Raw genomic sequence first — 15,205 nt, forward strand, 5'->3', positions numbered from 1 at the left:
ATCCCAGCGGCTGTGAAAATCAGGAGTGTGTGCCGTGCTACCGGTGCGATAGTGTACTAGCCACGTAGAAGCGATAACCAGGGATCGCTGGTTCCCCGCCGGTGCATTACTTGAGCTCGAGCACAACCGGTGCTGCAGGAGTAAACTTGGGCGGATTACATCGGACAGCGAAGCGAATCAGGAACCTGAAAACGGAGTCTCGTAGCAACTGATAAGGTAGGATTTTTTTTCTATTTAGACCTTTTTGCTTTGTGTTCTTTTGTTGAGATAGTTTCATTGTAACAGACATGGCGCTGATTGGATCGGTTGAGCCCTATGTCCTCAATACGTCCTTTTCCAATTATGTGGAGCATTTTGAGTACTTTTTTTCGGCGAACAATTTGGCAGAAGATAAAAAGAAGGATTTGTTCATGAATTTGTGCGGTATGACGGTTTTTAACGAATTGAAATTACTCTATCCTGCAACCGATTTAAAAACATTGAGCTACGCGGATATAACGAAAAAACTGAAAGAGCGCTTCGACAGGGTAGAATCGGAAGTAGTGTTGCGATATAAGTTTCGATGTCGAATGCAAAGCCCAACGGAGTCTGGTGAAAATTATATTTTAGCGGTTAAATTGCTTGCTGAGCAGTGTGATTTTGGGGAGTTTCGCGATTCTGCAATTCGAGACCAATTGATTTATGGCATTTACGACAAAGATTTACAGCGACAGCTTTTGAATGAGGACAATTTACTGCTTAAAACGGCGGAGAAGCTTATTAAAAACCGTGACCTGGTATCTGCTAGAGCAATGGCGATTAATCCTGATAATGTGAATTCCGTTAGGTTCAGACTAGGCCGCCGCGATACTAGGTATGAGAGGCGGTTTGACGCGTATAATAGAAGTGATAGGTCGCGAAGCAGGAATAGAGATCGTTACGCCAGGAATGAGGAAAGGACTTACCATGGACGTTCAGATGTGGCACGAAGATCTCCTGGTAAAGGAAGATATGCTAATTTTACGTGTTTCTTTTGTAACCAAAAAGGACATGTACAGAAAAACTGTTATCGCTTCAAAAATAGCCAAAAGACCACGGTGAATTTCGTCAAGGAGTCGGATCAGGATACGGATTCGGAAAACGTTCACGATTATTTCAAGCGATTAAGGGTTGAATACGATACTGAAAACGAGTCAGCAGATATCGTTGGGGAGCCATCTGATCTCGGCTCACAAGGGGCAGATTAGATTGGCCGGCCAGGAAGGACGTCGGCGTAAGGTCGTGCTTCGGAGGATGGAGACGGATGGTAGGCGCGGCACGAAAAGGCAACGAACGAACTCTGATGATGAGCCACCCTGTTTAGGGCTTTCACCACCGCCGGCCCGAGATGAAGTACATCCTCGAGCACTACGTTTGGACCGACCGCCCGAAAAGCGAAGAGCTGCCCCAGGAATGGCTAGAAGCGAAGATGAACTCAGCCGATCATCTCGCATTCGGAAGAAGAACAGTGATGAAATATTTATGTATTACTAGTGGAAGTGTGATTTCGAACAATACGATTTTGGTAATATTTAATGAAGTACAATTAACCTATAACAGTGAATTCAGAGCTAGATTAGTAAGGAGAACTCGTTAACATGTTCAAATTAAGACTAACCAGTAGTTTAATTTAAAATTCAACGATTTTCGAAATTGTTACTAAAAGGGGAAGATATTGTAAGATTTCCATTCGATGTTTTGAACTTTCGATGTTCATGGCTTGAACCCCCTTCGATAATTGAATGTAAACAATACGAAGAAGAAAAGATACAGTGTAGCACAGTTATGTGGTGCTTAAAAGCAACAGCAATAAACAGGTTCGCTCTCTTTTGCTTGACAACCATCTAGACATCAAGACGTGTTATTTTTTATTAAAAGAAGAAACTTTCAGAGATGAAGCGACGACGGGAGTTCATGAAGAAAAAGTTCGAGCTGATGGAGGAAATTGCTGAGGTACAAAGCTGTCCAGTGCCAGGGGCCCGAACAACAGATCCTTTAACGAAGATGAAAGGTTGGCTCCAGAAGCAGCGTCAAGCCGAAAATGAATCAGTAGCGGCGGATGACGATGAGCACGATAGCGACGATGACACGGAGGACAACATGGACGACGACGAGGATGATGACGCCGGAGATACCGAATCAAGCTCGGAGTATGCGGCCGACGAAGAAGGTGACAACTCGTCGGGCGAAACGGAACCGGAAAGCGACGATAGCGAAGACGATTCTAGCTCAGCAGACGAATCATACCACGAGCGAGGTGATGAACACCATGAGGAAAGATTTTCTCCTAGGGAACGTTCAACTCCGGTACATGTGAGGGCTTCTAGAACGTCAAATCGGGAGAAGCATTCCCGAGCTAGTGCCACGCTTTCCCGCGACCAGATTGCCGCACGTCAGGTTGTGTCATGTGATCTCCCGAAGTTTGGCGGCAGCCCAGAAGAATGGCCGATGTTCATATCGACATTCGAAAGTACGACAAGGATGTGTGGCTACAGGGACGAGGAGAATATGATCCGTCTTCGAAACTGTTTAAAAGACGAAGCGTTTGCCTCTGTGCGGAGCTTTCTGATGCATCCGTCGATGGTTTCGAAAGCGATTAGCGTCCTGAAACTTAGGTTCGGTCAACCGCACATGATCATCAGCACGTTGCGCGAGAAGGTGCTAGCTACGCCACCGATAAGAACTGATTCGATCAAAAAGCTAGTAGACTATGCACTTGCCGTACAGAACTTGTGTTCGACTATCGATGCGTGTGGGCGGAAGGAGTATATGCGTGATGCGACTCTGATGCAAGAACTCGTTTGTAAGCTCCCCTCCGCTATTAAACTGGATTGGGCGAGGCACAGCAAAACACTAGCGAAGGTGACCCTATCAACCTTCTCCGATTGGATTTTCACGATTGCGGAAGATGCAAGCATCGTAGCAAACCCTCGAAAGTCCCACAGCTACGAGCAGGAGCCACGCAATAAGCGACAAGGAAAGGTTTTCGTCAACACTCACGTTGAATCTTCTCCATCGGTAGCGGGTGGCCAGAAGGTTACTGGCAATCGGCCGAACGTCGTTTCTAGCGGCAAAACCTCGATGGAAGGACCGACCATATGCCCTACTTGCAAGGGCAGCTGTCGAACTGCAGCGAAGTGTAAGCGTTTCCTCGATCTCTCCTATGAAGCAAAATGGGCAGCCGTTCGCGAGCTCAGAATATGCCGTCGTTGCCTACGACAGCATGGAGGTAACTGCAACAGCAAGCCGTGTGGAGTCAACGGGTGTACATTCAAGCATAATTCGCTTTTGCACAAGAGCCTCGTTGCACCAGGTGAAGTCACAGGCAGCCCGGGTAGCCCTAACCCGGCCAAGGCGAATGAAGAACGCAGTATCAACACACACCGCGTCGAAACTGGCCTAGAACTGTTCCGGTACATCCCTGTAACGTTGTTTGGGCCGACGAAGCAAGTGGAGTGCTACGCTTTTCTTGATGATGGATCCGAGCTGACGTTGTTGGATGAGCAGATCGCCAAGGATTTGGATTTGATCGGTGGTGCGAAGCCGTTGTGTTTGAAGTGGACTGGAGGAACTCACCGCTTCGAGGAGAAGTCAAGATGTGTGGACATAAGAACTTCCATATCGGCGGGAAGAAGGTTTGAACTAAGCGGAGTGCGGACGGTTGAAGCGCTTGAGCTACCATATCAAAGCTTGAACGTCGAGGTACTTCAGGAGAAGTATAAGCATCTGCGCAGTATCCCAGTGGAGTCGTATAATCGTGTCCAACCAAGGATCCTAATAGGAGTCAAGCATGCCAATGTTTCGTTGGTAAGACGGTGCCGAGAGGGAAAGGAAGGCGAGCCCATCGCCGTGAAGACCCATCTGGGGTGGACGATCTTCGGAGCTTGTTCGAAGCAAGAATCGAGCAACGGCGGGAGCCACATCTATCACATTTGTGCGTGCAAGCTACAGAACGGTGAACAACTGCACCTGGCAGTGAAGCAGTACTTCAGTCTGGATAGCCTGGGAATCATGATGCCAGTTGCGGCCTCAGTATCTAAAGACGACGAGAGGGCCTTGATGTTGCTCAGCTCGCTCACGCAGGTCACCGGCAATAGATACCAAACCGGACTGCTCTGGCGTTCCGATAATATTCGCCTTCCGGACAGCCGGCCAATGGCCTTACAGCGGCTCAAGTGTCTAGAAAGGCGTCTAGCCAAAAATGCCGATCTGAAGCTTGCCTACGATGGGAAACTAGCAGAATACGAAACGAAAGGGTACATTAGAAAGGTAACCCAGAAGGAGATAGAGCAAAACAAAGGTCACTCTTGGTACCTTCCCACGTTTCCGGTTATAAATCCCAACAAGCCAGGAAAGATCCGTATTGTATGGGATGCAGCAGCAACCGCACATGGAGTAAGTCTCAACTCTATGCTGCTTACTGGTCCAGACTTGTTAAGCTCGTTGGTGGCTGTCCTGAACCAATTTCGGGAAAACCGCATAGGCATTTGTGGAGACATTCGCGAAATGTTTCTCCAGATCGGAATACGTCGAAAGGACCAGTTCTACCAGCTGTTTCTATGGAACGACAACGTGAATCAGGAAGAACCCAGCACGTACGTTGTCCCCGTAATGATATTTGGGGCCCGGTCATCGCCAACACGCCAACTACAGCGCAATTCGTTAAAAACCAGAATGCTCAGAGGTTCCGTGCCGAGTTCCCCGTGGCAGTTGAAGTCATTGAAAAAAAGCACTATGTGGACGACATGCTTGCCAGCACCGAAACGGAAGATGAAGCCATCGACCTGGCAAAGTCGGTGAAACACGTTCATGCTCAAGGCGGCTTTGATATAAGGAACTGGGTTTCTAATTCCGCCAAAGTTTTGAATGCGCTGAACGAAAGCCCGACGAGTGAGAAGTCCCTAAACCTTGCAGCCGACATTGCGACGGAGAAAGTCTTGGGGATGTGGTGGAACACCTCAACCGACTGCTTCACCTTTAAGATCTGCTGGACCAGGTTTGACGCAGTATTGTTTGACGGAAGCAGAGCGCCTACCAAACGTGAACTTCTTCGGATCCTGATGAGTATCTTTGATCCGTTGGGACTCATTTCGCAATTCCTAATGATCCTCAAGGTTACACTCCAAGAAGTATGGCGTAAGGGACTGAAATGGGACGACCAGATAGAAGGCAAGCAGCTCGACGATTGGCAGACGTGGACAAAATTGCTACCGAAGCTGGAGGAACTCCAAATACCTCGATGTTACCGCCAGATGACAACAACTGGAGCCCAGATTCAAATGCACACATTCGTGGACGCTGGAGATAAAGGGATGGCTGCAGTCGTGTATCTACGGTTCGAAGAAAATGGAATCATCGAATGTGCTTTAGTCGGGGCGAAAACACGGGTTGCACCATTGAAGTACCTGTCAACGCCGCGTTTGGAACTCCAGGCTGCTGTCATCAGAGCGAGATTATCCAACAGCACTATGAAGTCATTGTCTCTTTCAGTGTCGCAGCGCTTCTTCTGGTGCGACTCACGTAACGTACTGTGCTGGTTACGTTCCGATCACCGTCGTTACAGCCAGTATGTTGCGGCGAGAACGAGTGAAATTCTAGACACTACGGAAGTTAACGAATGGAACTGGATCAAATCGGAGTGGAACGTAGCAGATGATGGCACCAAATGGACCGGGCAGGTGCAGATGAAGTCCGACGATCGCTGGTTTCTAGGGCCGGCATTTTTGCAGAAAGCGGAGCGAGATTGGCCAGTTATCCCGTACAACCAAGAAACTACGACCGAAGAGCTTCGTACCAGTGTTCTGGTGCACAGGAAAATTCGGGATCCAGTGGTTGTGGCTAGTGACTACTCTAGCTGGAATCGTCTGCTAAAAGTTACGGCATATGTACAGCGATTCGTGTACAATCTACAAGCGAAACGACAGGGATTAGTTTCACATCAAGGACCATTGTCTAGTGAAGAATTGCGACAGGCTCAGCTGTACCATTTTCGGCAGGCGCAACAAGAGGTGTATCACGAAGAGATGTTGGTGCTGAAGGAGGGGTCGAAAAATGGAGAGAACGTGCGGAAGCAATTGCAACAATACAGTCGCAGCCAGATCTACAAGATGAGCCCATGCGTGGACGAAGACGGAGTTTTGCGAATGAACAGCCGAGCTGCGAAGTGCCCTTTCCTGTTTCCGGACGAAAAATTCCCGATAATACTTCCGGACAACCATCCGGTCACCAAAATTCTCCTAGTGGATTTCCATGAGAGGTACCTTCATCGCAATTATGCTACTGTGGCCAACGAGGTGCGTAGATGGTACTGTATTCCACGACTTCGTCAAACACTTCGCAAGATGCGATGTGGTTGTCAATGGTGTCGGAACCGGGATGCGAAACCTGCACCACCAGAGATGGCAGAACTTCCTTCGGCGAGAATGGCTGCCTTCACCAGGCCATTTTCCCATGTAGCCGTAGATTTCTTTGGGCCTATTGAAGTCTTAGTGGGGCGAAGGGTCGAGAAGCGTTGGGGGGTCTTATTGACGTGTGTAACTGTCCGGGCTCTTCATATTGAGGTTGCTAACTCCCTTAGCACCAGCTTATGCATGATGGCGTTGAACAATTTCATCGCTCGTCGAGGCACACCAGTGTGCTTTTACTCCGATAGAGGGACGAATTTCGTCGGCGCGTCCAAAGAGCTACGCGACGCTCTGAAGGCGATTGATAAGCACGAAAGGGCGAAGGAGTGCACAACACCAGCTACATCTTGGCAGTTTAACCCACCGTCCAGCCCCCACATGGGCGGTAGCTGGGAGAGGTTGATCCAATCGGTGAAGCGGAATTTGACGGAAGTGCTAAAGTGTAGGCGACCAACGGACGAGGAACTACGCAGTGCGTTGACACAGATCGAATCTGTTCTCAACAGTCGCCCACTTACTGATGTTCCCGTGGACAATGAGTCGGAACCAGCTCTAACTCCAAACCATTTTTTATTGGGGTCATCGGATGGCTCCAAACCCCTGACACTATTCGATGATAGCGTTCAAGCTGTGCGACGGGGATGGCAGGTGTCCCAAATGATGGCGAATCTTTTTTGGAGACGTTGGCTTCGAAATTATTTACCCGAAATCACTAAGCGAACGAAGTGGTTTAAGAAGGTAAAGCCTATAGCCGTGGGGGATATCGTCGTGATTGTGGACCCGGAGTAAGGTGGCCCACACTTATATGAAAAACAAAAATTTCGGAAAATGCCAAGTCTTACCTCCTCAATCAGTTGTTTTGGACTCCCAGAAGCTACGTTCAAAATTTGAGCAAAATCGGTTGAGCCTAAGGGGGCGCTCAAATCGCTTGAAGTTTGTATGGGAAAACTTGGCCAAATGTATGCAGAAATTTTAAGTTTTCGAATTTTGCCGCTAGGTGGCGCTGTTAGCGTTCAATAATCAAACCCTTTGGTATTATTGTAGATGACTATATGCCAAACAACTTTGTCGAAGACCGCAAAGTGATCCAAAGTCTGTGAAAAAAATTATAACCTAGGTAAAGTGAGGATAAACTTTATTGTTATTTTTCCAATACATGTAAAGGAATAATATCAATAATGAAATCTCAAAACATTGCCTCACCTTGCCTAGGGTATAACTTTTTTCACAGCCGTCGGATCACTTCGCGGTCTTTGACAAAGTTGTTTGGCATATAGTCACCTACAATAATGCCAAAGGGTTTGATGATGATCAACCTGGGCTTGTTAGGGGAATATCTGTAAATAAAAAGACATTCATCGATTTGAAGAGATCCATCATCAGCATTCAGAAGGACGTGGCATTTCTGAAGAAGTGTCAAAAGGAGAAACTAACACCCGTTAGTCATAGGATTAAGGTCAAGAAGCACATCCCACCCAGCGTCACCAGGAAGGCCGAAGCAGAGTACATCGCAGACACCATCAAACGCCACTACGCCAAGTTGGACAAACTGACACTTAAGTGCTATTCCCTGCATTTAAAGTTGGCCAACGAATATCCGGAAGGTTTCCCATTGTTCCTCATCAAGGTAAAGCGAGCAGAGGAATGGTGAAGCAGACAGGAAGAGACGACTACACAAAAAGAAGCTGACGAATCTACGAAACGAGACCAGAGCGGCAAAGGACACCCACACTCCAATTCCGATGGTTCGTAGTAAACCGTTCGACGCAACAGTTCACAGAGGAACAATTGACACACCTCAATAAGGGGTTAGGATATGCGGTTACTTCGAAGCCAGACGTGGAACAGATCATCGTGGACATGGAAACAGCGATCACACAGAACGTTAACATCAAAGACCAAAATACAGCCAGGAACATCGTCGCAGACGCCATCAAAACAGGACAGCGCAGTAAGGTAAATTCAGACGAGACAAGGATTGTAACGGAACTTAAAAAGAAACCAGTATACTACATGAAGGCAGACAAAGGTAACGCGGTTGTTATTATGGACAAGAAGGACTACGACGAACAGATGGAGAAGAAGATAAACGAAGGACCATACAGACATCTACGAGTAGATCCACTACCCGGACTAATTAGGCTGACAGACAAGACCCTGAAAGACTGTAAACCTATCATCGGAGAGGCTCGTTTGAAGGAAGCAAATCCCATTCTTCCGCGGATCAAAGGTCTTCCTAAAATTCACAAACCCGGTCAAGAGATGCGAGAGATTATTTCAGCTGAAGGATCCCCTACCCACAAATTGGCTAAATGGTTAGTTCAAGAGTTCCAAAGTATGCCAAAACCCTTCCCACCAGTTCGGTCAAAAACACGCAGGAATTCACCCAAAAGTTGTTGGAATCAGGAACCATCGAGGAGGACGAGATTATGGTTTCTTTCGACGTCGCAGCACTTTTCCCAAGTGTCCCTGTAAAGGATGCTCTTAATCTTCTCGAGGATTGGTTACTACCCCAAAGGTCTGACGCAGCTTGGAAAGGAAAAGTTAGGACTTATTTACGTTTGGCCAGACTGTGCATGGATGAGAATTACTTCCAATTCCGTGGACAGTTCTACAAGCAGACCAAAGGTGCCCCCATGGGAAATCCCCTATCCCCATTTTTATGCGAGCTTTTCATGGCAAATTTAGAAACCAAGCTTAAGGAGCAAGGTTTACTTCCGAGGAAATGGTGGAGGTACGTCGACGATATTTTCAGTGTGATCAAACGGGAAGCTTTATCTAAGGTTCTAGAGGTCATCAACAATGTACATAAGGATATCAGGTTCACTCACGAGGAAGAAAAGGAGGGAAAACTTTCATTTTTGGATCTATTAGTTAAAAGGGAAGACAGTTCGTCGTTCGAATTCGAGATTTACAGGAAACCTACCAATACGTGCGTGTCGTCCCCTATTCGTCGAATCACTCCTTCCAACATAAGATGTCAGCTTTTCACCACATGGTTCACCGAATGCAGACTCTACCTCTAAGCGATGACGGGAAGAATAAGGAACTCACTCACATATTCGAAACAGCGAAAATCAACGGATATAAGGAGCGGACAATTCAGGCCATCATCGACAAAAAGGAGAGGTTGCGATATCGAGGATCCCTAACAACTCTTACCCCTATTTCGGAATCTTTGAATCGAGTATCAGTCCCTTTCGATCAACACATCACTAATAATTTACGTTCTAGGTTCAGAAATTTTGGGATCGATTTAGTATTTTCTAGCAGAAGCAATCAGTTGAAGACTTCATTAGGCTCTACAAAGGATCCGGTCAACACCCTAAACAAGGCTGGCGCTTACAAAATCAGTTGCTCCCATTGTGATAAGGTCTACGTTGGTCAAACAAAACGGTCTTTGGAGGTTAGATTCAGGGAACATATGGCGGAGGTGGGAAAGGCGCAGAGGACAGTGAATAGAGGTTTGGAATACGATTTCAGGTCGAAAGTTGCTGAACATGTCTTTGAGGAGGGCCACCCTGTAACTGCAGAGGATATTCAAATTTTGCGAAATGTAACTTCACCTTGGAAATTGGACGTTGCTGAGAGTCTAGAGATATACAAACAGGTACCTAACACGCTGTTGAATAAGGATCAAGGCAATGGAAGTTCGTGGCTTTTCAAATTGTTACCCCTCTAAGCACTCTCGTATGGCGTGCGCCTCATAATGTACCTGTGTTTACCTATCCTGTGCTGGAGGGAAATGTACCTATTCGGTGGTGGAGGGAAATTTTACCTATTCTATGGTGGAGGTTAATATAGATATAAGTTTTTGCATGCCAGGAAAAAAAAAATACCTATTATTTTTACCTAAGATGTATAAGACGTGTAGAATGCGATGGATCTCTTCAGTCGAGTCAAGTACAAGACACTGAAGACGACCTTACAGTTGAGGTCGAAATACGTATCTGTCAAAGGATGCAAATTCTTAGTGGAATTCAAAGGAACCAAAGGGTTTGATTATTGAACGCTAACAGCCCCAACTAACAATCACTCATTTAACAGGCACCATTATGACGAATTAATTCAGCATAATGTTGAACAACATTTGAATTATTTTCACGTACAACCTATGTTCGGGTTTTGTTCACACAAATTTGGAGAAGTTATAAAGCATAATGTTGTACACCAACTTAATTTTTTGTTGTTCAAAGCGTTTTACAAATGTACAAGAAAGTTGTTATTCAGCTTTGGCAAAAATGACTGAAAATAAATAAAATGCAAAAATGTTGAACTCTCACGAGAGTAATTATTTGCTCTCATGTTGAGAACACCTATTATGAAATAAGAATTACATATAAAATTACCTAAATCCAGATTAGAACTCGAGACCTGTCGATTGCCAGCCGCATGCCTTCCTATCTGCGCCATCCTAGAGATGGTGAGATGCAGCACCCAAAGCAAAACATAATCTTCCCATGACTCAATAATGATCACTCCTGAACTTGTGTTCAGCAGTGGTGAATTAGCACAGCACGTGCTAATCAACTGAACAACGCCTCAACTTCAACAGCTGTTAAGCCCAAAACACGTGTTTTCCATTCTGATTTCGCAGTCAGTATTTTTATCGCACGGTGAAACTTGTATCGAATGCGGCCAAAAAGTGTTGGTCTTTATTGAAGATATTGTTTCCAGACGTACTAATTGCGATATGTTTTTATTTTTATTTTTAAAAATCGATCTTTAAAAATGTATGACAATATGTGGTGCGGTATGGCCTTGGACGTGGTGCATTCACAGCATCTGTTCAGCTAATCTACTCATGCTCAGTCGAAGATCCGTCAATCATTTTTTTTATCTTGTTACATACTAATAATCTATATATATAAAAATGAATTTGACTTCCCTTTGAGGCAACAAAAGTCACGAACGGCTGAACCGATCAAAATGAATCTTGCATGGTTAGATTCGTATTCATGGTGGCTGTGTTTATATGTAAAAAAAGTTAGGAAAATGAACTAAAAATGCAAGAAAATAGACAAAATTCTGATTTTTTTTTGACCTGGGAAGGAAATCAGCACGATCGAATTGAAACCAATCTAGAGTGCGGTGCTATTTTGAGCTCAACAGTTGTCAAACCACTACAACTTGGCAAGACGAAGTTTTCCGGGACAGCTAGTAATAAATAAATGCCTCATTTTTACGTTGATTACGTCTCTTGGCACTCAATGTTGAACTACATAATTCTATTATGTTTTATTTTATGTGATTCGCTTAAAATTATGGTTCTTTAATAACTTGGTTGTCTAAACAGTTTTAGCCATGATTTATCCCATAATCCGAACAAAGTTCTGAGTCAAACTATGACGGGATGAAGGCGTTTATTTGACAAGTGAAAAGCACATTGTTCAGGAGCATATGCTTATCGATACATCAGCTTAATAAGATGCAGACAAATATTTTGTTAAACTCTTTTGTTAAAGAATCAATGCTTGTCGAATAAATTTCTTGTTAAACTTTTGAAAAGTGTTTTAATTTATCATTGTTGATACCGATGAGGGAAGTCGAACATTGACTATTTTATCAATTGAAAAATCATTTAAACAGTTACGTGTTGAGCATAATTTTAGTTCAGCTATCATTACCATTATTAAGCCACAATTCAGCAAGCTTGCTTGTTTGTGACTTGCAATTGTTAGTTGGGGCGCCACTTAGCGGCAAAATTCGAAAACTTAAAATTTCTGCATACATTTTGCCAAGTTTTCCCATACAAACTTCAAGCGATTTGAGCGCCCCCTTAGGCTCAACCGATTTTGCTCAAATTTTGAACGCAGCTTCTGGGAGTCCAAAACAACTGATTTAGGAGGTAAGACTTGACATTTTTCGAAATTTTTGTTTTTCATATAAGTGTGGGCCACCCTAACCCGCAGTTACCACGGAACTGCTGGCCTAAGGGCCGGGTAATCGGTACAGTAGAAAAAGAAAGTCAGGTACGTAGGGCAACTGTACAAACTAACAAAGGAGTGTACGAGCGACCAGCTGTCAAGTTGGCAGTTCTCGACATCTGGAACGAAGGAAAGTCGGCCAAGTCTTGGAGTTGGCATACCGGGGGGTAGTGTTACAACCCCACTGTGTTGTGTCGTTTCCAGATTCTGCCAACTGTGCCCCCATTTACTGCGCACATGAACAAGCAGTGACATTTCATGAACAATAAGGTAGATATAGAAAAAGATACTGACTGCAAGTGAAAGTCATGCTCGATGTTGTGCAGTTAATTTGTATAACAATCAAAGTGCGAAACTTATTAGATTTGAAGTACATTTTCTTAGTTATTAGTGATAATATCAAATGTAATGAAACATGCAATTGAACTTAAAGTCGGATTACTAATTGAAAATTATTATTATAGATCTGATAAAACTAAATTCTGGATTTGCACTTAACCTAAATTCACTAAATTACTACTTATCAAACTAAAGGTAATATATACAGATTATTGGTTGATTTGTGATAATTAAAGGGGAATTTTACTCTAGAAGATTTGGTAACTCTGTTCCGGTCGTGACGGTGGCTCTGAGCGGTAGAAAGTAAGGCGAAGTTCGACTAAACGTAAGTTCAAATGAATTTGTAACCCAACAGTTATGTGCAAAAACATGTATTGATTTTAGGATATTAAAATACCTCGTAATAAAGAGACATTTGAAATCTCGGAAACATCTGATCTTCGCCGCTAAAGTAACACACACCGCTGAAGTTCGTCCTTAGAACGAGTCGTTCAAAACTCCGAGGGCTTGCAGACCACCTACACCACCCCCCCCCCCCCCCCCCTCGAAGATAGCCCATGTTCTGTGCCCATAGAAGGCGACTGGTCTTATAATCGTTTTGTACATGGTGCCCACAGTTTCTTCTAGAGCCCGTAGTAGGTCCGACAACCACTGATGAGCCCGAGATGAACTAGCCCAGGGCTAAAAATCTCGTTAATACAGATAAAAAAAAACCACTGATGATGCGCCTTCGTATTTCACGACAGCATTGTTTTCAGCCGTCAGTTAGCATCCAAGGTATACGAATTCCTTTACTCCCTCGAAGGTATTCACGTGCATTGTAACGTTCCTTCATAGGCGAATCCTTGCGTTTTAGGCGGATGTACAGCTTTGCGACTGTTCAAAATGTCCTCAGCTATTGAGCCCGGCTCAACGCATAACACTTTCCATTTACCGCGAAGGCCGGCAGTACCGTCTTACCTTGCTGGTTCAACACGTTTTAATACGACACTTTTTAATTCGTACCCCGCTAATTTGACATATGTCGAAATAAAAAGTGTTCAAATGTCACAGCGATGTACACTGTAAACAGGCCCGTGCACAGAAGTGGCGCCAAGGGAGGTGTTTTCACCAATTTTGGCAAAAGGCATAGGGACGCCTAGTGTATGAAGCGTCGATAATAGGGGAAAGGGAGGAGTATTTACACCCAAATCGCCCCCCCCCCCCCTCCCTTCTACTTGACTGTAAATGCAAAATAGTTTGATATTGCGCTTATAGTCGCACCCGCAGCAGCTTCTCTTGCAGCCGCTAATTCCGGAAGTTCTGAGTTAGTGCCATTCGACACCCAAACCGCATGGAGACCAACCGGAATGAACTAAGGATGGCAGCAATCGTAGAAAGAACAAGCTTTTCGTTCGCACCACCGCAAAATCTATTGAAATTATGATTCATAACAAACCCGGAAATCAAAACAAAAACAAAAATAGTTTCCAAATTTCAATGAACAAGGTGATATTTTATTTCCTTCTAAACCATAGGGGGAAAATCTGTTTAACAAACACCCTAACAGGAAAGTTAGGGTAATGTGGGGTTAAAACCGTCTTCTACAACAGTAGTAAAAGCCAGGACTACTCTCTTCTCGACCCACTAAAACACATTCCTATGGTCGCCAAACCCTTCGTCTCTCCGGAACCACCAAGAAGGTATTGTTTCAGAGAGGGGCTAGTGCACATCGCACCCTCAAGGTTAGCTGCGTAGCCTGCAGCAACGAACATCGACGACTCGCTTTGGAGAGTTCATGTTTGCGGTTAGCCAGTTTCCCGAGTGGTCCTCACCACTCCCTTTGACCTCGGAAGGCGGGCAGGGTCAACCCCGCCCGCGCCCATCTGCTTGGCAGACATCAAGAACTGATGCCCACGTGCTACCCGATCTGACCTGCTGAAGGCAAGAGTATCACTACCAGTGCTGAAAAATTCATTTCGTCATATCTAAATTCAATCACCTACAGCTCATTTTGGAGGCTGAACCTGAGAATATGGTATATGAAAGACATGTGCAGCTAGACCAGTTCTGCTAGAAAGTCACGAAAAAACCGCTATTTTTCGAATATTTAACGTAAATGTCACGGGCTTCCTTTGAAAAATGCCAAATGATATTCACGGTGAATATCATTTAGCATTTTTCAAAGGTGGTCCGTGACATTTACCTTAAATATTCGAAAAATATCGGTTTTTCCGTGACTTTCTAGCAGAACTGGTCTAGCCGCACAAGTTTTTCATATACCATATTCTCAGGTTCAGCTTCTAAAATTAGCTGTAAGCGATTGAATTTAGATATGACGAAATGAAATTTTCAACACTGATCACTACCCTCCAGGCTCTATCAGTTGCACCAGAAGGCTGCTGACAGCAGGGTCTCCACCTGCCCCGACCCATGCCGGGGACCCCTTTCCAACCGTGGGCTCGGATCCAACCCAGTAGACCGACGCCACGACAGAACCACTACCGGGACTTCCTCTCCGCGGCCACCTAATCGCTG

At 45.0% G+C, this 15,205-nt stretch overlaps 1 protein-coding gene across 1 annotated transcript; it reads left to right on the forward strand.

Annotated features, from left to right (window-relative positions):
* The first annotated feature begins 1,911 nt into the window (after nucleotides 1-1,911).
* On the forward strand, nucleotides 1,912-8,073 carry LOC134290969 (uncharacterized). The gene is made up of 4 exons (XM_062858207.1): nucleotides 1,912-4,626; nucleotides 4,692-6,274; nucleotides 6,596-6,961; nucleotides 7,866-8,073. Exons 1-4 carry the CDS (start codon nucleotides 1,912-1,914, stop codon nucleotides 8,071-8,073), a joined length of 4,872 nt encoding a protein of 1,623 aa, XP_062714191.1.
* The last annotated feature ends 7,132 nt before the right edge of the window (nucleotides 8,074-15,205 follow it).

This window comes from Aedes albopictus, chromosome 1 (genome assembly GCF_035046485.1).
Source record: "Aedes albopictus strain Foshan chromosome 1, AalbF5, whole genome shotgun sequence".
Lineage (NCBI taxonomy): Eukaryota > Metazoa > Arthropoda > Insecta > Diptera > Culicidae > Aedes > Aedes albopictus.

What these genes read in the sequence shown, in the direction of transcription:
- LOC134290969 (XM_062858207.1), top strand. Translation starts at nt 1,912, where the DNA reads ATGAAGCGACGACGGGAGTTCATGAAGAAAAAGTTCGAGCTGATGGAG. An exon ending in CCAGCACGTACGTTGTCCCC is followed by an intron (nt 4,627 to 4,691) that starts GTAATGATATTT and finishes GTTAAAAACCAG; the next exon opens with AATGCTCAGAGGTTCCGTGC. An exon ending in CTAGTGGATTTCCATGAGAG is followed by an intron (nt 6,275 to 6,595) that starts GTACCTTCATCG and finishes TAACTCCCTTAG; the next exon opens with CACCAGCTTATGCATGATGG.